Raw genomic sequence first — 24,061 nt, 5'->3', positions numbered from 1 at the left:
AGTTGGAGAGTGCAGTCCTAGTTAAATTTTTTTTTCATGTTTATCCATGAGGATTGAATGTTCCTTTTCAATGGTTTTATGTATTTACTGGCTTTCACTGTGCAGAAAACTTTCAAATCATTTGCACTCAACTTAACATGACTGCTTACTTTCATAATTAGGATAAATCGTAGTATTTGCTCTTGTAAATATATGTATTTTTAACAGATTTTAGTAGTTGTCTTTTTGTATATTGTCTTCTCATCATTGAGACTGTGCTGTAATCCCTTATGTTTTTGTCATATTTCTCTAATGTCAATTTGCAGATGCCACGAACTAGTCGTAGATCTCAAGCTGCTCGTCGCCGTGCTGAGGCTTCGCCTGTTCAGCGCATTGGCGTACCAACGCCATCCAGTGACTTTGTTGGCCGTGAGTATCATTTATATATTATTAAAGAATGGAGAGTATTTGTATATTCTGTGTGCTAATATATATTGTTTTCAGTGATTAATATATATCTTTTCCTTTATAGGCCGCGGAACTGGGCGGCGACACAAAGCGAACGAATGGCCAATCAGCGAGCATACTGGGCGTCGTCACAAGCTGGTCATTCCGGATGGGAGCCTTGATAAGAAAGTATGAAAATTTTCATGCTATTCAAATATACAATGTAGAAATGGATTGCTTATTGTCAGTTTGCTATAATTTGTCTTTTTTTTTTTTCCTCCCATAGCTGGTTCTTGTTATCGGGGCGTCCCATTTGCGGTCCTTGGCAGATGGCATTGTTAAAATGCAAGGAGGTTTCGTATCTTTTGCCTTTATGTCGACTCCAGGGGCTGACGCAGATCAGCTGCGCAAGGAGGTTGAGAAGGTCGTACTTCCTCGTCGTCCTGACGCTATTTGCGTTTTTGCTCCATCCAACAACCTCACGTCCAGCATCAACCACCAAGAGGCAGGACGGGCCTTTAAGTTGTACCTTGAGGCAGTTCGTGAGCACTGCACTAAGGTGTGTTATTTTATTTTCAAGTCAAGTTTATTTATATAGCGCATTTCAGACACAAGTGCAATTCAATGTGCTTCACATTAAAAAAGGAATAAGAAGAATAAACGTAACAAAAGAGAAATAAAAAAAACTTAAAACACCAAGCATCAGTAGTTGATGTATTTGTAAATAAAGTAATTTGATAATGCAATTCTTCCTCTAGGTGTTCTGTATCGGTATGATTCCACGCTTGACGGAATCCATGGAGAAACAGGAGCTATTCCAGCAGGAGTATCATCGTGTTTCGGCAAATCTAAGTATGGAGTAAAATAATTCTGAGTTCATTTCCAGTATTTTGATGGCAGTTGTCTTTGGTGAAAAGGATGTTTGTATAATTATACATATTTTTCTTTTCAGAGATGCCGTTTTATTCCATTGCCGAGGACTTCCCCCTAAGTCGCGTCGATCTGTGGAGTTATGATGGAGTAAGTACAATCTTATTCTGAAGTTAGAAAGTGGTGAGAATTTATATTCAATACTTATTTTACTTGTCTGTTTTGCTGATTTATATACCTTTTATTTTGGTTTAGATTCACCTTGACGACAACAAGGGGATGCGCATCCTCAGTGATCGCATTTGGGTGTTTGCGCATCAGTTCCTGGAGCTGTCTGCACCCAAGCCACTGGCCACGAGTCAGGCAGCTGCCCCGTATAAGCCGAGGTATGTGCCACGTCTGGTTGTGAAGGGAGTGGAACGAGTCCCACGTCCACCGCCTCCAGAGTGGACAACCGTGAGATACGGCAGGAAGGTAAGGAAGCTTGTTGTTCCCAATGTACTTTTATGCAAGGATGGGATTTAAGTTGGTGTGTAATGTTCTGAAATGGCTTTTGTGTGTTCTTTTTATAGAGGAGCCATTCGGGGGAATCTGACTCTGATTCACCCAAGGAAAGGGTGGTTCCTGATAAGGTGAGTGTTTCACAACCACTTGTTGTAAAGCATTTTTAATGTGATTAGTATATTCATTATTTCAATTTTTGTGTAACAGATTGCTACTCCAGTTTTGAAGGAGTGTTACATCCCCCTGAATCCTGTTCGTTTTTCACCTGAGTTGTTGGTTGCCATGGAAAAAGTTTCTCCAATGGCAGTGGCAGATGTTCACACAGGCAACGAGGTAAGTTGCAGCAAAGTGTATTTAAAAACAGTCTCAGTATTGTCATTTAGAAAAGACACAGATCTGACATGTTGTTTGTGTTATAGATGAAGCCTGTGGAACGTCTCAAGAAACCAGCTGTCTTAAGGACCAGGCGTGTGAGACAGCAGGTTTGTAAAACCTTAAGCGAGTTAACTTTTCAGAACTTCAATGCGGATAATTGTTCATAATTAATTTATTTGTCTTTGTCTTTCAGGTTTCAGCCACACCGAGCGTAACTCCTGCCGCTGTTGGTGTGGGGCTTGTGTCCGTGAAGAAGAATGTAAGTGTGGTCCATATTTAGCTTTTTATTATGTTAAATATGTAAGTAATATGAAACCATAAAGTGTATTATTGAAAACACTTGGTCTAAATTATTTGGAATCTTGGTTTAAATTCAGATGAGTTAATGTAATGATTTTGTTTTATAGGTTGAGGCAACATCCAAACAGGTGGATGTCTGCGATGTGGTGCCTTCTCCCCATCCTCGGGAGGTGTCTGACTGTCCTGGTTTGGTGTCTGTCTGTCCGTCCGAGCTCGTTTCTGACCGGGAGGTTTGTATAACAACATTTTTGGTAGTAAATTTAAAGAAATGAATACAAATGAAAGAAATTATGTTTTCTAATGTCGTTGTAGATGCTTGAGGTGTCGGTGGATTTCGAGTGCAGCCAAACAAGAGGTCAGTGTGTTAACTCCAGTTCTTGCAGGTGTTCAGAGCGGTTCCCCCCTTCTCTTATTTTAGGAACAGTTAGTCATAGTAATCAGTCTGTTAGCAATATTTTAATGTCCAGTAGTGTTGTAGCTGCTATAAAACACCAAACTTCTCCAATTTGCACTTGGAAATCATCGGATGTCGATGCAGTTGATGCGGAAGGTCAGAAGTTGGCAGAATATATTGATACAGAAAGACCTCAGAGAGGCACAAAGCCAGAGTTTTGCAAGTTGGTGGAGCGACAGATTATTTTTGGTAAAAAATGGAAAGTACTAATTGGGGGTAGTAGTTATGGTCAATTTAATTTGAATCTGGAGGAGGAATTTAGTGAGAAGTTACAGATGTATTTGTTGAGAAATGGAATGTGCATTCTTAATCTTGAGGGTTCATGTAGCTTGGTTATCCATCATGAATCTTACTTTGTCATTGTGGACTGTGGAACAAGAAATTTACAGGGGTTGGCATCAGAAACGGGTACATCTGTAGTGGTATTTAACACTTGCTTCAATGATTTAATGATTCACATTATGAATCTTCGGAAATCATTAAATGCGACGGAGTATGGCATGTCTGCGATTTCTGTACAACAGAGTAGCTTTGGTTTAGAAGCATGTACCACAGTCATTGCTGACAGGCAGGTCACAGACGAACGTCATGGTGCCAGTTCAAGTAGTCAGCAATCAGTTAGAGGATCGTTCCATCAGGGCGATGATCGGTTTAAGTACGGGGGACTGCAGTGTGCAGCTGTGACTCTTGTTGCTTTAGCAAAGCACAAGATGGATAGTGTTTTTTCATGGCATTCTGACACATTAGATAATGTTGTTGTCAGAGGTGACGCCTTGTACACTTATTTGCGGGACAACAATCTGATTAGTGGTAGGAAGGAAACGCTCTGTGTTTTAGACTTGCCGAAGCAGGTTGATATTGACGGGTGTACTTTAGATGTGATGTATGGAGATTTTGTTGCTGGACATGTAGATGTTTTCCAGGGTGAGTTTATAGATTCTGGTGCACACACTACTCTCCGTGAAGGATTGCAAAAGATGTGCGCCACATATGAAACTTGTGTTCTGACTATAAATGGAAGTACCTGCGCTCTTATAAGTCAGAATGGAAAGTATGCTGTTGTAGATTCCCATGCACGTGATTGTAATGGAATGGTAAGTGTTTCAGGGAAAAGCAACGTTTTGTATTTAAACAGCTTTGATGATCTTTTGAATTATATTGAGAGATATGCTAGGCAAAAGAGAACCAGTCCCAAGGAATTTGAAATTAGTGGTGTGCAAATTGACATGCACAGAAATGAGTCAGCAACCATTAGTCCATTTGGCAGTAATTTGTTGAAACCTGTCTCTGTTCAGGAAGTCTTGTGTACAGATGAATCTAGAGGGCAAAAGAAGCCTCAGAGTAGTACATCTTGTAAAAAGATACAAGAAACTCATGAAGATCTTGTAACTTCAGATGTGTTTGTCACCAATGTGAGGACTAGAGCGTTAAAGTTTAATCCTCTTTCAAAAGTGGTGTCAGAAGCTGTTTGCAAACACTTGAACGTAGAATGCGAGAAAGGTGAGTCATCATCTGACTTGGTTGGGGACTTGGGGATACCATGCAAGGTGGAACCCATCGTCGGGGACGGAAACTGTTTTTTCCGGGCTGTTAGTCAGGCTGTAAGTGGGACTCAGAAATGGCACAGGAAAATTAGACTTGCCGTAGTGAAACAGTTAGAAAGGAATCCTCAAATGTATTGTAACATTTTGAGAAATGAAAATTCCTCTATAAAAGAGTATATTAAAAGATCAAGGATGCAATATGTTGGATCCTGGGCAACTGAAGTGGAAATTCAAGCTGCAGCAGACTGTTTGGGTGTGAACATAGTTACATATTATATTGATAAATGGCTTGAATATAAATGTGCTGCTGGTCAGTTCTCAAATCAGTGTGTGTATCTACAAAATATTCATGGTAACCATTACGAGACAGTTGTTTGTGTTAAGCAAACACAACATTGTTATGGTTATTGTAAGGAAAGGGTCTCCATTTCCCAAGGGTATAGTGTTCGAAATAAGACAACAAATGAACCTAATGTTTTAGAAAGTACAAAAACTGCAAACGGTTACGTACTGGATGATGATAGTGTCATTCATAATGCTATTAAACATTTGTCATTTAATCCTGTGTGTACAGATGTTTCAAAAGATTTGTGCAACAAGTATGATATTATGTTTGTTAAACAGAGCACACAAGGATCCACGGTTTCTGGGCCTTTGGGGAGTGTGTGTAAGACTGAAGAGATTGTAAAAGATGGTAACAGTTTTTTCAGAGCAGTGTCTCAAGTACTAAGCGGTTCCCAGAAGAGCCATCGCAGACTACGACTGGCTGCTGTTTCTTATTTGGAGAAGAACAAAGAGGGTAAACGGTTGGTTGGTAAAGGATTTTCTTCTGTGTCTGACTACGTTAAGAAGTCCTGTATGAAGTATGTTGGACATGAAGCTTCTGAAATCGAAATGCAGGCAACTGCAAATGCATTAGGAGTGGATTTGTATGTGCATAATGGCAAGGAATGGGTCAAATATGGGTGTACAAGCTCCACTGGTATAAATGAAGGAATATATCTGAAATATGACGGTTGTCATTTTGAGGTTATTACTTGTGTCTTGCAGGGTGATCAACAGTTTTGCTATGGTTTTTGTAAAGTTAATGATGTATCAGACACACCATACAAGTGTAGAAGAAAATCAAAAAAAACAAAATGCAGCACAGAAACAATTGGTTCAAAAACGTCTTCTCGGCATTTAAAGAAGAAAATTACATTTAAAAAAGTGATGGATTACCAACATGATTTGGAGTATAAAGACAAGATTAAATTGAAAAATAAAGCAATGTATTATTCAAAAATATCTTATAAAGAGAAAAAGATTGCAGAATTAAGAAGAAAGTACAGGGAAGTTAGGTTGTATAGAGAAAAAGTAAATGCATGGTTTAGAATGACTTATCAATTTGATACATTATATCAACAGAAGAAAAAGGTTCTAAGTAAAGAGAAATATCAATTTAATTTATTGCATAAAGAAAATGTAAAGGTGTTGAGTAAAGAAAAATATAAATTTAATTTATTGCATAAAGAAAATGTAAAGGTGTTGAGTAAAGAAAAATATAAATTTAATTTATTGCATAAAGAAAATGTAAAGGTGTTGAGTAAAGAAAAATATAAATTTAATTTATTGCATAAAGAATATGTAAAGGTATTGAGTAAAGAAAAATATAAACTAAATTTATCGCATAAAGAAAAAGTAAAGATGATGAGTAAAGAAAAATATAAAATAAATTTATTGCATAAAGAAAAAGTAAAGATGATGAGTAAAGAAAAATATAAATTAAATTTGTTGCATAAAGAAAATGTCAAGGCAATGAGTAAGAAGAAATTTAAGGTCAATTTGCAGCACAGGCAGAAATTAAAAGAGATTTGTCGTAGAAAGTATCATGGTAACATAGAACATAAGAAAAAGGTTTCAGTGCGTGTGAAATTAAATCAACAGCAACGTAAGGAAATGTTAAAAGAAATTGACTTTGTTATCAAACAGTTTTTGGATAAGGTCAAAGATGGGCCTGATTTTGTCTGCTGTGTCTGTCATAGACTGCTGTTTAGACATCAAGTATTAGTGTGTAGGAAAGATTTCTATTCTAAAAGCCAATCTAGTGCTTTAATTGCTGCAAAATGCATTTCGGAAGATTATGTGCACAAATGTGACAATAGTTGTGCTGTGCAATGTAAATTGACAGAGTCATCCAGAGGTAAACTGATGATTTGTTATACCTGTCATTACAAAATGAGCAAAGGTGTAATGCCACCAGAAAGTGTGACCAACAATTTAAATGTGGATATTATCCCTCCACAATTGGCTTGTCTAAATAGTTTAGAACAGCATTTAATAGCGTTGCATATACCATTCATGAAAATGTTGGCTTTACCCAAAGGGGGACAAAATGGTGTACATGGACCAGTGACTTGTGTTCCAGCAAATATTGTTGAAACGTGTAATGTATTGCCTCGTTGTAATATGGAAGGATCTTTGCTTGCTGTAAAATTAAAGCGTAAATTAACTTACAAAGGTCATTATAAGTATCAATTTGTTGATACTTTGCATGTACGTGAAGCACTTAAGTATTTAAAACAGTTCAACAAATACTATAAAGATATAGATTTTAATGAGAATTGGATCAATGAATTTTGTAGAGATGAAGATGATGTAGTGGACAAAGATGTGATTCCTGACATTTCTGAAAAAGAATTGGAGGAGACTGAGGAGCTGTTGCATGATCGACAGCATCATTGCATGTTTCAAGATACATGTCTCATGCCCGTTGACATAGGTCAGGAAGCTTTGGATCAGTATTTGGATAACATTTTAAATGTTGCTCCTGGTGAAGGTAATAATCCAGTAAAATTATTAAGCGATCCAGAAAATGAAGGCAAGTGCTTCCCTGGTTTGTTTCCATCTGGACAGAATACTTACCATGCAAAGAGGTTACATCGTTTAACATTGTTTCGGTATTTTAATAACAGGCTTTTACATGCTGATGGTAGATTTTCATCCAACGTTGAATATATATTTTATGCACAGTACATGTCTGAATTGGAACAGGTTATTTCTAATGTGTCAGTAGCATTACGTAAAGGGCAATGTGGTAAACCCCAGAATTTGGGTGACTTGTTGAAAAACGAGGAGTCTTTGAAGAAGTTGTTGGAGTTTGATGATGGCTATCGGTTCCTAAAACCCATTAGAGGGACTCCAGCTTTTTGGCAGTCTGCAAAACGTGACATCCTAGCCTGTGTTAAACAGCTGGGTAAGCCTACTTGGTTTGCGTCGTTTTCATCGGCAGATATGAGATGGACTAATCTTTTATATACCCTTTTGAAACATGATGGGCGAACAGAGACGGCTGAGCAATTGGAATGGGCAGATAAATGCGAACTGTTACGTCGAAATCCTGTGACTGCTGCCAGGATGTTTGATTTTAGATGGCATGTTTTCTTAAGAGAAGTTCTCATGTCTCCTGCTAATCCCATTGGTAAAGTTGTTGACTATTACTACCGTGTTGAGTTTCAGCAACGTGGTTCCCCTCATTGTCATTGCCTTTTCTGGATTTCTGGGGCTCCAATCCTAGATCAAAACACAGATGAGGAAGTTGTGGAATTTATAGATAAGTATATTACATGCGAACTTCCATCTGAGGACGAACCATTGTTTGAAGTGGTTACATCTGTTCAGCAGCATTCAAAACGTCACTCAAAATCATGTAAAAAGAAAAACACAGTTTGTCGTTTTAACTTTCCCCGACCTGCATCGAGCAGAACATTTATTTGTCGTAGTGAAAAAGATAAGGATAAGACTTGTACATGTAATTTGGATAAAACAAGCAGCAATGTACAGTGTGCCTGTGCAAGTAAAGAGGCAATGGCTCAAAATCAGGCAAAGGAGATTCTAAGTAAAGTGAAGAGTCTCCTTGCAGATGAAACTTGTCCCTATAGGACTGTAGAAGAAATTTTTCAAAGACTGGGTATAAATCAAGAAATATTTGAAAAGGTGTATAAACGAGTTAGTCGACATACACATGTAGTTTTGAAAAGAGAGATTAATGAAATTTGGATTAATCAGTATAGTCCGCCGCTGTTAAAAGCATGGAATGCTAATCTTGATATTCAATATTGTGTAGATGCATATGCTTGTTGTGTCTACATAGTGTCTTATATGTCAAAAAGCGAGAGAGAAATTGGCCTCATGCTAGGAAATGCCCAGAGAGAAGCATCCAGAGATGGCAATGTTAGTGCTAAAGAAGCGTTAAAGAAGCTTGGTAGTGTATATCTACATAATCGGGATGTGTGTGCTCAGGAAGCGGTGTATCGACTAACCAGTATGCATTTAAAGGAGTGTTCTAGGAAGGTTGTTTTTATTCCAACTGGTGACAACATTGTGAAAATGAGTTTACCTATTTCTGTTTTGAGACAGAAGGCAGCTACAAACGATCTCAGTTCAGAGGAAATGTGGATGACTGGTTTGGTTGATCGCTATAAAAATCGTCCAAAAGATGATATTTTTAACGATATGTGCATTGCAAAGTTTGCATCTGACTATCGGGTTCTGTCCAAGAATGAAAAATGTAAATCTGCTGTCAAGTTGAATAATGGTTTAGGTTTTGTGGCAAAAAGAAGTCGAACGCAACCATCAGTTGTTCGTTATGCGCGTTTTTCAGAGAGCAAAGATCCAGAAAAATTTTATCAGAGCATAATGCAATTATTTCTGCCGTATCGCGTTGATGGTGATCTGAAGCCTCCAGGTTGTGAAAGATTTGAACAATTTTATAGACTTGGTGTGGTTAAATTTATTGATGGAACCAAACATTTAGTGAAGTCTGTCGTAGATTTAAATAGAAGTGAATTCGAAGTGGAATCTTTTAACCTGGAGGCAGCAGATCAGGTGGTTGGCGACGTACTGCTTGAAAATGCATGGTGTGAGTTGTGTCCTGAAGTGGAGATGGAACGGTTGGAGGGTGTGGAAGGAATGAAACAAATAAAAGCAACACTGAGTGATGAAAAGGAACACATCCCAGATTTAAGCTCATCTTCCAAGGGAAATGTATTTGAGAAAAAGAGCACGCTGACTAGAATCGAAGGCTTAGCATTAATTAGATCTTTGAATGAAAGACAGTTCTCTGTTTTTTACCAAATCAGGCAATGGTGTTTAGACAAGGTAAATGGAAAAAATCCTGAACCGTTACACATTTTAATTACAGGAGGTGCAGGCACAGGTAAAAGTCATTTGATCAGAGCGATTGAATATGAATCAAAACGATTATTGTCACCAATGTGTCAATACACTGACAACACACCTGTTTTATTGACTGCTCCTACAGGTATTGCTGCGTATAATTTGGAAGCAACAACAATTCACACAACATTTTCTATTGGAATTGATGTACGCTTACCGTACACTCCTTTGGGAGAAGAGAAGCTCAATTCATTACGTCTGAAATATAGTGATGTACATATTCTCATCATAGATGAAATATCAATGGTAGATCACAATTTGCTATCATATGTGCATGGTAGATTGCGGCAGATCAAACAAACGGGTAACGTAGGCTCATTTGGAAACATTAGCGTAGTGGCAGTTGGAGATTTCTTCCAGTTACCTCCTGTCAAAGGCAAACCGTTGTATTCTGATGGAGTTGGCAGCAACTTGTGGTCTGATTTATTTAAAGTTGTAGAACTAACGGAAATAGTACGGCAAAAAGATTTTGTGTTTTCCCAGCTGTTAAACCGGATGAGGACTCGTTCAAAAGAGACCCCCATGCTACCTGGTGACATAAATGTTTTAAAAGTTTGTGAAACGGGTGAGGTCAGCTCAGCCTTGCATATATTTGCAACAAATGAACAAGTAAATGAGCATAATATGAAACAGTTGTTTGAGAATTGCCCAGAATATGTGAAAATTGAGGCACAGGATTCTGTCAATGATAAAAAAACAGGCAAATTGCGGTTGTTGCAAGGGAGTCACGCCAAAGCTTTACATACCGGTTTGTCAGAGGTTCTGTTGTTGGGTAAGGGTGCACGCGTTATGCTGTGTAAAAACGTGGATGTCGGGGATGGTTTAGTTAACGGTGTTTGTGGCATTGTGACAGATATCATAATACCAGAAAAGGACAAGTTTCCTAAATTGGTTTATGTTAGATTTGATGACGATCGTGTAGGCATCCACAGAAGGAAAACGTGTGTGTATGGGTCCTCGGATGTGGTTGGTTCCACACCTATTGTACCCGAGGAGGAAAGGGCCACTGTTAAAGGTGGATTGCGACGACAATTTCCACTGAAATTGGCGTGGGCCTGTACGGTACACAAAGTACAAGGCTTAACAGTAGACAAAGCTGTTGTTTGTCTAAACAAAATCTTTGCACCTGGTCAAGCTTATGTTGCTCTAAGCAGAGTTAGGAGTCTTTCAGGTTTGACCATTCAAGACTTTAATGAAAAAAGGATTTATTGTAAGGATGATATTACGGTTGCTATCCAGAGTATGACACCCCTTTTGATGTGTGGACCTGCACAGTTGAGCGGATTTGACACATCTGCTTTTACTGTGTTCTTAATGAACGTCCAAAGTTTGAATCGACATGTTAAAGATTTAGCTTTTTGTACTCAGCAATGGAAACCTAAATGTATTGCTGTAACAGAAACATGGATTCTTGAACCTCAAGCTGATACGGTAAAGATTGATGGTTACAGTTTCAACAACTGTCCCCGACGTTTATCGTATGATGGTACCCAGCCATCGTTGATTGGGTTGCAAGACCAACAACATGGCGGTGTTGGCATGTATACTGCAGATGGTGTGGAATATGAAGTTTTAAAGCCACCACAGGTCAATTTAGAGTGTTTAGTTTATAACTTTTTGCATTTGAACATTAAAATGGTTGTAATTTATCGCTCACCACAGTATCCTCTGTCATTATTTAAAACCAATTTGGTAAAGATGCTTGACTGGCTGGAGCAATTGGCAACTGGAACAATAGCATTGATGGGAGATTTTAATGATGATATTTTAAAGTCATCAACTATCTTAAATTGTGTTAAAACCAGAGGATATGTTCAAATAGTCCAGGAAGCAACTACTGAAAGGGGTAGTTTAATAGATCACATCTATGTTAAATCAGATGTATATGAGGGAGAAGCAGTGGTAATACCAACATATTTTAGTGATCATGAAGGAATTCTGTGTGGTTTTAAGCTGATTTAGTTATTTAATGAAATAATTATTTGTTTTAGTTTTTGAAGTAGAGATGGAGAGTATATTTGGGGGGGAAAGTATTTATTTTTTAATGGTTTTTTAACTATTCAAAACCCTCCGAGCAACATACAAAGTAACACAGAACCAGGGAAACAACACGACACCAGAACAGGGACAGACGACAGCGAGCACTGATAAACAAGGTGGCCTCGGCCTACCATTGCACACTGTACATAAAAATCCACAAACATCCTCATGGAGCTTAACAACTCCATTGCACACAGCACATAAACAAACAACACCGGAGTGTGGTTTTAAGCTGATGTAGTTTTTAATGAAATAATTATTTTGTGTTTTTGTTTTTTAAGTACAGATGAGAGTATATTGGAGGGGGGAAGAGTATTTTTGTACATGTTATAAATTAAGTTTATGTTTTCTGTATATTTTACAAGGTTTAAAAAATGACAATTCTGAATCCCAAAAAGTTGAACGATGTGACAGCTCACAGGCAAGAGGGGGATTCTCCGCCACGATTTGCCTGTGTGACCTGCCCCGTCTCTTTCCTGTCCCAAAGGGGGTTCTCACTTCACATCAGGAGGAAGCATCCCGATGCATACTTCTGTGCACGGAAGGAGCTGCCGCTCAGTAAGTCAGGACTGAAGACGAAGGCAGAGACTAAGACAGGAACTAATAGTGGCCCTTCCGCCTGTCCCGGAGGTGGCGCATTAGCTAAGCACTTTAATTACCTATGTTATGAAATTTGTGTTGTATTTAACAGTAAACAAGTCTTTATTGTGTAAAGGTTTCGTTTCTTGCATTAAGACGGCATTTATTTAACTTTCACATATTTGAAAATAGTGATAAACGGCTATTAATATAAGTTAACATACAGAAATTGGCATGCTGTTCTTAATGCAAGTTTTGCTTTACCTTGTCATATAGCATTAAAAAAAGCAAAAGGCAATGGTATTGGTACTCCCACTTGTGGGACGGGGTTCAAATCCCTGTGTTGCCCTGCTGATTTGTGCTGACAAGTTTGAAGAAATTTTGATGACAAGTAGAAAACCTTTAAACTCTGGACTGGCAAAGTGTGCGTTTAAAGATGTTTTATGCCAATGTAAAGAAGTTATGAGAAACATGAGCATAATAGAAATTCTTGTAGGATTTTGGTTGGTGTCGATGTGATTAATTTTGGTCTGTTGTGACACAGAAAGTGTCGCTGCTCAACAACGCGACTGAAAAAGAGCCAAAACTGCCGCTCCAGCAGCGTCATCAATGGTGTCACGCCTTTCCTGCAACAGAGCATGAGGCAGAGTATTTGAATCTCCCAGATGGCCTTCAATTCACAACAGTATGACACAAGTGGAATGTGTTCAACGTTGGACTGATGTCTCACCTTCCGGACAGGAGTTCTTATATGTTGATTATTGTATTGTTTAACATTACATGATCTTTTTTTTTTTTTTTTTTTTTGGTGCCATTGTAAAACTTTTCACCAGGACTAAAGATTAAAAGTAGCCTTTGGTGGCTAACTCTGGCATGTCATAGATGTAATGTTATTAATATGCACTGTCTTGTTAATAAATAAAATGGAAAATTTGAGTGACTGTCAGTTTCTGTTTTGTGGCAAAGGATTGGAGAGGACTTCTTGAAGGCTATTCAACATCATGTGTGGCTAAAGTGGAAAAAGTTACTACATTATGTGTTAAAGTTTGATTGGGCGGGGCTTTTAATGACTTGTAAACACGTACCACGCCAATGTGTCCAGCGCTGCTCAGTAATAATGCACCAAAAATATGGTGCAGATGGGATGATGTCTCAGGGAGATATAGCTGTTTAAATGATATAGGGGGCGCACTGGAGTCACATTTCAATATAATCCTATTGGGCTCTTTAGATATGAACAAAGGTCATTCTTATCTAGTTTGGTGCAAATCGGATGATGCATGTGAGATTTAGAGCCGAACGTATGCAAACGGCGAGGGATTGGAATGTGCCATTCTGCCACGCCCACACTATTTTGTAGGTCCTGACAAGACGCACAGGTGTGCTGAGTTTCATGATTGTCGGTGAAAGCATGGCTTGGATCTGATGTTTTTAGATATTCTAGGGGGCGCTGTGGAGGCATTAGGCCACGCCCATCAAATATTGGACTGCTCACCTGTTGGGGGGTGGATTAGGATCGATCCCAGTTAGTTTGGTGCATCTCGACTAAAAACTGTAGAATTTAGAGTCAAACGTATGGTAACGGCGTGATGTCTGACTTCACCAAGCAGCCATAGCCACGCCTTCAACTGAAAACTGTTGGTGCTTTAAAGCAAGTGAGACCAACTTGTTTTCTGTATTCTGACTCAAGATCATGTTGATTAGGTGAAGGGGGCCAGAGATGGAGCTTTCCAAGTAAAAAAAGGGACTTCCTGTTCTGAGGGGGCGGGGCTTATATGACGTCAGCATATGACCACATAGGATTGACATGCATCCAACATGGATGACTCATACCAAGTTTGGTGCAGATTTAACTTTTTAGGTGAAAGTTATAGCGTTTCGTTTACACTGGCGAATACGTCAAGTTCGCCGCTTGGCCAAGCCCCCTAAACATGCTCAAAAACTCAAGATTTCTGATAACTTTTGTGCCCCCATCCCTTAACTGCATACCGACCAAAGATGAAGTCCGTAGCTCAAAATCTCTGGGGCGTGAAAATTTTCCTGCGAGGTGTGTAAATATGAAAAATGGCCAAAATTTGCCCTTTGACCCAAAATGGCCGCCTCCTTGTACGTTTTAGAGCATACCTCCAAGAGACTTTTGTTCTTGATGTGAGAAGATCTACGTACATACCGAGTTTCAGATCTCTACAACGTACGGTTCAGGCTATCTCACGTTAGGTGGCGCTGTAGAGCAGTTTGGCCACGCCCACTTTCGATTCCATTAAAAACATTTGATTTCACGCGGGGGACAATTTTGGGCAAAGTTGCGTGAGTTTTCGAATACGTTAAGGCGTCCCCATTTGCGATTCCGGGCGGAAAAGAAACAGGAATAATAATAATAATAATAATAATAGTGAAATCCTACAGATACAATAGGCCTTCGCAGCGCTTAGCTGCTCGGGCCTAAATAATAGTGAAATCTTGCAGATACAATAGGCCTTCGCAGCGCTTAGCTGCTCGGGCCTAATAAGAATAGTGAAATCCTACAGATACAATAGGCCTTCGCAGCGCTTAGCTGCTCGGGCCTAACAAGAACTGCAAGCAGTGATAACGGCCCTCGCAGCCAAGCGCCGCTCCGGCCTTGCGACCGCCTGACCGCCGGCACCGCCACCCCGACGTGGTCACCAACGCCGTCACACGTCTCCCGCGCCCGTCCACCAGGCGGAGCATGCGACGAATCTCCCAAATCGCCTTCAGTCCACGACAGTACGACACCAGTGACATGTGTTCAAAGTTGGAGCGATATGCCACCTACCAGACAGGAGTTACCGTCACTTCCTGTTTTGTGGGGGTGGGGTTTAGCGACGTCAGAAATATACAATGCCAACGTGTGAAGCGCTGCTCCGTAATGATGCACAAAAAATATGGTGCAGATCGGATGATGTCTAAAAGAGATACAGCTGTTTACATGATATAGGGGGCGCAGTGGAGTCAAACTCCAATATAATCCTATTGGGCTCTTTAGATGTTAACAAAGGTCATTCATATCTAGTTTGGTGCAAATCGGATGATGCGTGTGAGATTTAGAGCCGAACGTATGCAAACGGCGAGGGATTGGAATGTGCCATTAAGCCACGCCCACACTATTTTGTAGGTCCTGACAAGACGCACAGGTGTGCTGAGTTTCATGATTGTCGGTGAAAGCATGGCTTGGGGCTGATGTTTTTAGATGTTCTAGGGGGCGCTGTGGAGGCATTAGGCCACGCCCATCAAATATTGGACCTCACACCTGTTGGGGGGCGGATTAGGATCGATCCCAGTGAGTTTGGTGCATCTCGGCTCAAAACTGTAGAATTTAGAGCCAAACGTATGGTGACGGCGTGATGTCTGACTTCACCAAGCCGCCATATCCACGCCTTCAACTGGAAACTTTTGGGGCTTTAAAGCAAGTTAGACCAACTTCTTATCTGTATTCTGACACAAGATCATGTTGATTAGGTGAAGGGGGCCAGAAATGGAGCTTTCCAAGTAAAAAAAGTGACTTCCTGTTCTGAGGGGGCGGGGCTTAGATGACGTCAGCATATGACCACATAGGATTGACATGCATCCAACATGGATGACTCATACCAAGTTTGGTGCAGATTAAACTTTTTAGGTGAAAGATATAGCGTTTCGTTTACACTGGCGAGTACGCCAAGTTCGCCGCTTGGCCAAGCCCCCTAAACATGCTCAAAAACTCAAGTCTTCTGATAACTTTTGTGCCCCCATCCCTTAACTGCATACTGACCAAAAATGAAGTCTGTAGCTCAAAATCCCTGGGGCGTGAAAATTTTCCTGCGAGGTGTGTAAATATGAAAAATGGCCAAAATTTGCCCTTTGACCCAAAATGGCCGCCTCCTTGTACGTTTTAGAGCATACCTCCAAGAGACTTTTTTTCTTGATTTGAGGCGATCTACGTACATACCGAGTTTCAGATCTCTACGACGTACGGTTCGGTCTATCTCACGTTAGGTGGCGCTATAGAGCAGTTTGGCGACGCCCACTTTCGAGTACATTAAAAACATGTGATTTCACGCGGGGGACAATTTTGGGTAAAGTTTCGGGAGTTTTCGAATACGTTCAGGCCTCCCCATTCGCGATTCCGCGTGGAGAAGAAAAAGAAGATGAACAAGAACTGCAAGCAGTGATAACGGCCCTCGCAGCCAAGCGCAGCTCCGGCCTGGCGACCGCCTGACCGCCGGCACCGCCGCCCTGACGTGGTCATCGACGCCGGCACGCGTCTCCCTCACCCGTGCACCGGGCGGAGCGTGCGACAAATCTCGTATTTGAATAAAATCATGTTTTATCAGATTTTATAAGTTTGCAATTCATGATTGAACACTTGGACACCTGGTAAAACTGAAGTCATTTATAAACAACTGTCTGTTATATAAATAATTAAAGGTGATAGAGAATGGTTGAATGGGGCATTAATCCTTGTTCTGTGATGTGATATGTAGGCCCAAAAAATTGGTTGGGTATGTAATGGCTCAGAACCCCCCTAAAAATTTCTCTGAAACAGCTGTTACTATGCTGGGTTTAGAATGCGTTTTTTTCGTCGTTTCAGAGCTTATCTGGCAACTTCATTATGAAATATAAGTTGCAGTTGCTTGTTTCATAAGAATCAGAATTCGTTTTATTGCCATTGTTAGTGAACAGTGTTCACTAGTTGCGAAGGTCTAACTAGGGATTTGCTGCGGCGTAAGGTTCAAACATGTAACATAGGATAAAAAATAAAGAATAGAAAATGTATGAATATAAAATGTACAAGGTGTGTACAACAATACACAGTATCCAATATACAGAGCAACAACAGTGCAGCTTCATTAGTGCAATTTTAATGATGGTAAGGTGACTGGGGCAGGTTATGAGGTGATTATGAAGTGTTCATAAGTCCAACTGCAAGGGGGAAAAACTGTTTTTGTGACGGGAGGTTATGGTTCGAATGGACCGAAGCCTCCTGCCCGAGGGGAGTGGTGCAAATAGTCCATGTGCAGCGTGAGAAGGGTCAGCTGTGATCCGATCTGCTCGCTCCATAGTCTTGGAGAGGTGCAGGTCATGGATAGATGGGAGGCTGCAGCCCATCACCTTCTCAGCTTTGCGCACAGCTTGCTGCAGTCTGGGTCTGTCCCTGTCGGAACTGACCATGAGCTGCTCGGAACGGAGCTTTGTGAAACTGTAGTCAGTGAAATGCGCAGCGCAGCGCAAAGGAAAAGTCGGCGGTTGGGGAAGCTTTTAAAAATAAATAAAAGCCATTGATTGCAAACATTGCTTTCCGGGGGAAGAATAGTCCGCTTTTACAGCCTCGAAAGGTACACAAGTTCCTGTTTCTCGCCAAAGGGGCGTGTGTGAAACGGAGTGGCTGTGGACTTGGGTGCGGGGGGGGGCGATTGCTGAAAAAGTTACGTCACTTTTTCACAAAAATGGATAGGGGGATATATATTAAAAAGGGGAGTACTTGAAACAGAGGTTCTGACACTTGCTGGCACTTCATGAGTACTCCCCACAGCGGGGAGACTCAGGACTAACACCAAAAACGGGGAAAAGACGATTTGGATTCTCTATCCCCTCTAAGTAATGTCACAAGCTGGATTCGAACCGGCGTCATAAAATGAGATGGGGTTCAGAAACATGTGAAATATCCACTAGGCTACAGATCATTATTGGAAATCAAGAGTGTCAAAGAGTTTATATTCATAGTTAAGACTCGCGATGCAGCACTGTGACGTCATGTGAAACCCTCCTATAGCCTGTGTTCTTTATCACGTGATTCTTTTGGGGCTGGCCGGCCTGGTTTAAACAGGTCGATTTCGTCAGTCGCTCTCAGTTCATGAATGTTCTCCGGACGTTTAATGAGCTTAAAGTTTTCAAACAGTTGAAAAACTGCTGAACGCTTTTTCTTCCCTTTTTTTGCAAATCTTCGATTGTTGGACTTTATCTTTCCGAGGTAAGTTTTGTTAAGTTATTTTGTTTTAATCAGTTAAGTTTGACCGTGATTCTGTTTTGATAATTAATACTTTGAAGTTTATTGAAAATTACTGTTTGAAAATATCAATCTTTTTGTAAAGAGAAAATACGAAAGAATGAATTAATGTAATATTAACTGTGTAAGGTAAGGGCGTTAATAGTGTGTTTTTTGGGACGCTCTCGGTGGCTTGCTGTCGGTGGCTTGCGTGCCTCGTGCTGCGTTTAATAGCATGGCTGCTAACAAAAGGCTGCAATGTAAACGAACGGGGAGACTGGCGTTCTTACGCTAGCATCCTGCCAATATGGTGGATAGGGACGGGCCGCTGTACTACGACGATTGTCAATAGTCTGTTCACTTTTCTTCGGTTGAAATTAAAAAGGATTTTGTTTTATTGATAATTGTGTAGCAAATGTAGACGGTATTTAAATTACATGCGTTTTTAAGGAGAACTCCGGTATTTTCAACATTAAGCCTCATTGCTGAGAGAGGGAAGACATGTTTGTAGTTCTCTCGCACTGGAAATGCAATACACCTAGCCGCATTTCTGGTGCGAGAGAACTACAAACATGGCCTAAATCAAAAAAGCGCTGAGGGGGGTTTTAAAACATTGCAGACGACTCAGAAAAGAGGCTTAATGTTGAAAATACCAGAGTTTTCTTTTAATAAGCCGCAAAGGTGTGTTTTTTTTTTGTTTGTTTTTTTTGTGCTGCTGTTTTAAAAATAAGTGACTGATTTTGATAAGCTATTTAAAGTAAAGGCTGCCGTCGGCAACCTTTATTTAGTCATATTAGCTTGAACTGTTTTGGGATTCTGGAAGTAGAATATTAAATGGGCTGTTTAGGAAAATTCCCGAATTCTGTAGCTTTCTCTAAAGCCTGTAATCATGCTTGCAAAAATCGAGCGCTCCCGGCTGTTTTTAACCAGTCACGTTAGGTTTATTATTTCTCTATCTGAGCAGAACAGTCACCAACCACGTGTTCCAAGCTGAGCGTGAGTCTGCCCCTTGCTTGTGTGCGCGCACACTGGTGTGAACTCACGTGCACAACCTCGTCCACAGAGGGGGAGTGACCTGAAAGTCGGAAAATTCGAAATTAAACAACTTTCAGGTCCTTCCCCCTCTGTGGACGAGTTTGTGCACGTGAGTTCACACCAGTTAGCGCGCACACACCAGGGGGCTTGCAAGGGCTTGCATTGTTTTGTTTCATGTTTGGAATGATCAATAGAGAGCAGAGGAGCTTGGTTTTATCTGTTATACTATTAAATATATATATATTAAAACTTTTATACTTGTTAAAAGTATCATGATATCATAAGTTGGAGAGTGCAGTCCTAGTTAAATTTTTTTTTCATGTTTATCCATGAGGATTGAATGTTCCTTTTCAATGGTTTTATGTATTTACTGGCTTTCACTGTGCAGAAAACTTTCAAATCATTTGCACTCAACTTAACATGACTGCTTACTTTCATAATTAGGATAAATCGTAGTATTTGCTCTTGTAAATATATGTATTTTTAACAGATTTTAGTAGTTGTCTTTTTGTATATTGTCTTCTCATCATTGAGACTGTGCTGTAATCCCTTATGTTTTTGTCATATTTCTCTAATGTCAATTTGCAGATGCCACGAACTAGTCGTAGATCTCAAGCTGCTCGTCGCCGTGCTGAGGCTTCGCCTGTTCAGCGCATTGGCGTACCAACGCCATCCAGTGACTTTGTTGGCCGTGAGTATCATTTATATATTATTAAAGAATGGAGAGTATTTGTATATTCTGTGTGCTAATATATATTGTTTTCAGTGATTAATATATATCTTTTCCTTTATAGGCCGCGGAACTGGGCGGCGACACAAAGCGAACGAATGGCCAATCAGCGAGCATACTGGGCGTCGTCACAAGCTGGTCATTCCGGATGGGAGCCTTGATAAGAAAGTATGAAAATTTTCATGCTATTCAAATATACAATGTAGAAATGGATTGCTTATTGTCAGTTTGCTATAATTTGTCTTTTTTTTTTTTCCTCCCATAGCTGGTTCTTGTTATCGGGGCGTCCCATTTGCGGTCCTTGGCAGATGGCATTGTTAAAATGCAAGGAGGTTTCGTATCTTTTGCCTTTATGTCGACTCCAGGGGCTGACGCAGATCAGCTGCGCAAGGAGGTTGAGAAGGTCGTACTTCCTCGTCGTCCTGACGCTATTTGCGTTTTTGCTCCATCCAACAACCTCACGTCCAGCATCAACCACCAAGAGGCAGGACGGGCCTTTAAGTTGTACCTTGAGGCAGTTCGTGAGCACTGCACTAAGGTGTGTTATTTTATTTTCAAGTCAAGTTTATTTATATAGCGCATTTCAGACACAAGTGCAATTCAATGTGCTTCACATTAAAAAAGGAATAAGAAGAATAAACGTAACAAAAGAGAAATAAAAAAAACTTAAAACACCAAGCATCAGTAGTTGATGTATTTGTAAATAAAGTAATTTGATAATGCAATTCTTCCTCTAGGTGTTCTGTATCGGTATGATTCCACGCTTGACGGAATCCATGGAGAAACAGGAGCTATTCCAGCAGGAGTATCATCGTGTTTCGGCAAATCTAAGTATGGAGTAAAATAATTCTGAGTTCATTTCCAGTATTTTGATGGCAGTTGTCTTTGGTGAAAAGGATGTTTGTATAATTATACATATTTTTCTTTTCAGAGATGCCGTTTTATTCCATTGCCGAGGACTTCCCCCTAAGTCGCGTCGATCTGTGGAGTTATGATGGAGTAAGTACAATCTTATTCTGAAGTTAGAAAGTGGTGAGAATTTATATTCAATACTTATTTTACTTGTCTGTTTTGCTGATTTATATACCTTTTATTTTGGTTTAGATTCACCTTGACGACAACAAGGGGATGCGCATCCTCAGTGATCGCATTTGGGTGTTTGCGCATCAGTTCCTGGAGCTGTCTGCACCCAAGCCACTGGCCACGAGTCAGGCAGCTGCCCCGTATAAGCCGAGGTATGTGCCACGTCTGGTTGTGAAGGGAGTGGAACGAGTCCCACGTCCACCGCCTCCAGAGTGGACAACCGTGAGATACGGCAGGAAGGTAAGGAAGCTTGTTGTTCCCAATGTACTTTTATGCAAGGATGGGATTTAAGTTGGTGTGTAATGTTCTGAAATGGCTTTTGTGTGTTCTTTTTATAGAGGAGCCATTCGGGGGAATCTGACTCTGATTCACCCAAGGAAAGGGTGGTTCCTGATAAGGTGAGTGTTTCACAACCACTTGTTGTAAAGCATTTTTAATGTGATTAGTATATTCATTATTTCAATTTTTGTGTAACAGATTGCTACTCCAGTTTTGAAGGAGTGTTACATCCCCCTGAATCCTGTTCGTTTTTCACCTGAGTTGTTGGTTGCCATGGAAAAAGTTTCTCCAATGGCAGTGGCAGATGTTCACACAGGCAACGAGGTAAGTTGCAGCAAAGTGTATTTAAAAACAGTCTCAGTATTGTCATTTAGAAAAGACACAGATCTGACATGTTGTTTGTGTTATAGATGAAGCCTGTGGAACGTCTCAAGAAACCAGCTGTCTTAAGGACCAGGCGTGTGAGACAGCAGGTTTGTAAAACCTTAAGCGAGTTAACTTTTCAGAACTTCAATGCGGATAATTGTTCATAATTAATTTATTTGTCTTTGTCTTTCAGGTTTCAGCCACACCGAGCGTAACTCCTGCCGCTGTTGGTGTGGGGCTTGTGTCCGTGAAGAAGAATGTAAGTGTGGTCCATATTTAGCTTTTTATTATGTTAAATATGTAAGTAATATGAAACCATAAAGTGTATTATTGAAAACACTTGGTCTAAATTATTTGGAATCTTGGTTTAAATTCAGATGAGTTAATGTAATGATTTTGTTTTATAGGTTGAGGCAACATCCAAACAGGTGGATGTCTGCGATGTGGTGCCTTCTCCCCATCCTCGGGAGGTGTCTGACTGTCCTGGTTTGGTGTCTGTCTGTCCGTCCGAGCTCGTTTCTGACCGGGAGGTTTGTATAACAACATTTTTGGTAGTAAATTTAAAGAAATGAATACAAATGAAAGAAATTATGTTTTCTAATGTCGTTGTAGATGCTTGAGGTGTCGGTGGATTTCGAGTGCAGCCAAACAAGAGGTCAGTGTGTTAACTCCAGTTCTTGCAGGTGTTCAGAGCGGTTCCCCCCTTCTCTTATTTTAGGAACAGTTAGTCATAGTAATCAGTCTGTTAGCAATATTTTAATGTCCAGTAGTGTTGTAGCTGCTATAAAACACCAAACTTCTCCAATTTGCACTTGGAAATCATCGGATGTCGATGCAGTTGATGCGGAAGGTCAGAAGTTGGCAGAATATATTGATACAGAAAGACCTCAGAGAGGCACAAAGCCAGAGTTTTGCAAGTTGGTGGAGCGACAGATTATTTTTGGTAAAAAATGGAAAGTACTAATTGGGGGTAGTAGTTATGGTCAATTTAATTTGAATCTGGAGGAGGAATTTAGTGAGAAGTTACAGATGTATTTGTTGAGAAATGGAATGTGCATTCTTAATCTTGAGGGTTCATGTAGCTTGGTTATCCATCATGAATCTTACTTTGTCATTGTGGACTGTGGAACAAGAAATTTACAGGGGTTGGCATCAGAAACGGGTACATCTGTAGTGGTATTTAACACTTGCTTCAATGATTTAATGATTCACATTATGAATCTTCGGAAATCATTAAATGCGACGGAGTATGGCATGTCTGCGATTTCTGTACAACAGAGTAGCTTTGGTTTAGAAGCATGTACCACAGTCATTGCTGACAGGCAGGTCACAGACGAACGTCATGGTGCCAGTTCAAGTAGTCAGCAATCAGTTAGAGGATCGTTCCATCAGGGCGATGATCGGTTTAAGTACGGGGGACTGCAGTGTGCAGCTGTGACTCTTGTTGCTTTAGCAAAGCACAAGATGGATAGTGTTTTTTCATGGCATTCTGACACATTAGATAATGTTGTTGTCAGAGGTGACGCCTTGTACACTTATTTGCGGGACAACAATCTGATTAGTGGTAGGAAGGAAACGCTCTGTGTTTTAGACTTGCCGAAGCAGGTTGATATTGACGGGTGTACTTTAGATGTGATGTATGGAGATTTTGTTGCTGGACATGTAGATGTTTTCCAGGGTGAGTTTATAGATTCTGGTGCACACACTACTCTCCGTGAAGGATTGCAAAAGATGTGCGCCACATATGAAACTTGTGTTCTGACTATAAATGGAAGTACCTGCGCTCTTATAAGTCAGAATGGAAAGTATGCTGTTGTAGATTCCCATGCACGTGATTGTAATGGAATGGTAAGTGTTTCAGGGAAAAGCAACGTTTTGTATTTAAACAGCTTTGATGATCTTTTGAATTATATTGAGAGATATGCTAGGCAAAAGAGAACCAGTCCCAAGGAATTTGAAATTAGTGGTGTGCAAATTGACATGCACAGAAATGAGTCAGCAACCATTAGTCCATTTGGCAGTAATTTGTTGAAACCTGTCTCTGTTCAGGAAGTCTTGTGTACAGATGAATCTAGAGGGCAAAAGAAGCCTCAGAGTAGTACATCTTGTAAAAAGATACAAGAAACTCATGAAGATCTTGTAACTTCAGATGTGTTTGTCACCAATGTGAGGACTAGAGCGTTAAAGTTTAATCCTCTTTCAAAAGTGGTGTCAGAAGCTGTTTGCAAACACTTGAACGTAGAATGCGAGAAAGGTGAGTCATCATCTGACTTGGTTGG

General features: G+C 40.2%; 3 protein-coding genes across 3 annotated transcripts in view; 2 read left to right on the top strand and 1 right to left on the bottom strand.

Annotated features, from left to right (window-relative positions):
- Positions 1 to 24,061, bottom strand: part of nudcd1 (NudC domain containing 1) — a 462,800-nt gene that overhangs the window by 47,688 nt on the left and 391,051 nt on the right. The gene's annotated exons all lie outside the window — the stretch shown is intronic.
- Positions 257 to 2,455, top strand: LOC142368194 (uncharacterized). Its single transcript, XM_075450331.1, has 10 exons — positions 257 to 408; positions 512 to 615; positions 713 to 985; positions 1,185 to 1,278; positions 1,379 to 1,446; positions 1,552 to 1,770; positions 1,869 to 1,928; positions 2,008 to 2,133; positions 2,220 to 2,282; positions 2,369 to 2,455. Exons 1-10 carry the CDS (start codon positions 270 to 272, stop codon positions 2,453 to 2,455), a joined length of 1,233 nt encoding a protein of 410 aa, XP_075306446.1. The 5' UTR covers positions 257 to 269.
- Positions 19,864 to 22,062, top strand: LOC142368193 (uncharacterized). The gene is made up of 10 exons (XM_075450330.1): positions 19,864 to 20,015; positions 20,119 to 20,222; positions 20,320 to 20,592; positions 20,792 to 20,885; positions 20,986 to 21,053; positions 21,159 to 21,377; positions 21,476 to 21,535; positions 21,615 to 21,740; positions 21,827 to 21,889; positions 21,976 to 22,062. The coding sequence occupies exons 1-10, from the start codon at positions 19,877 to 19,879 to the stop codon at positions 22,060 to 22,062; spliced, it is 1,233 nt and encodes a 410-aa protein (XP_075306445.1). The 5' UTR covers positions 19,864 to 19,876.

Source organism: Odontesthes bonariensis, chromosome 18, assembly GCF_027942865.1.
Source record: "Odontesthes bonariensis isolate fOdoBon6 chromosome 18, fOdoBon6.hap1, whole genome shotgun sequence".
In the NCBI taxonomy this organism is placed as follows: Eukaryota; Metazoa; Chordata; class Actinopteri; order Atheriniformes; family Atherinopsidae; genus Odontesthes; species Odontesthes bonariensis.
The sequence above is the reverse complement of the archived record's forward strand: the minus strand, read 5'-3'. Positions and strand labels throughout refer to the sequence as shown.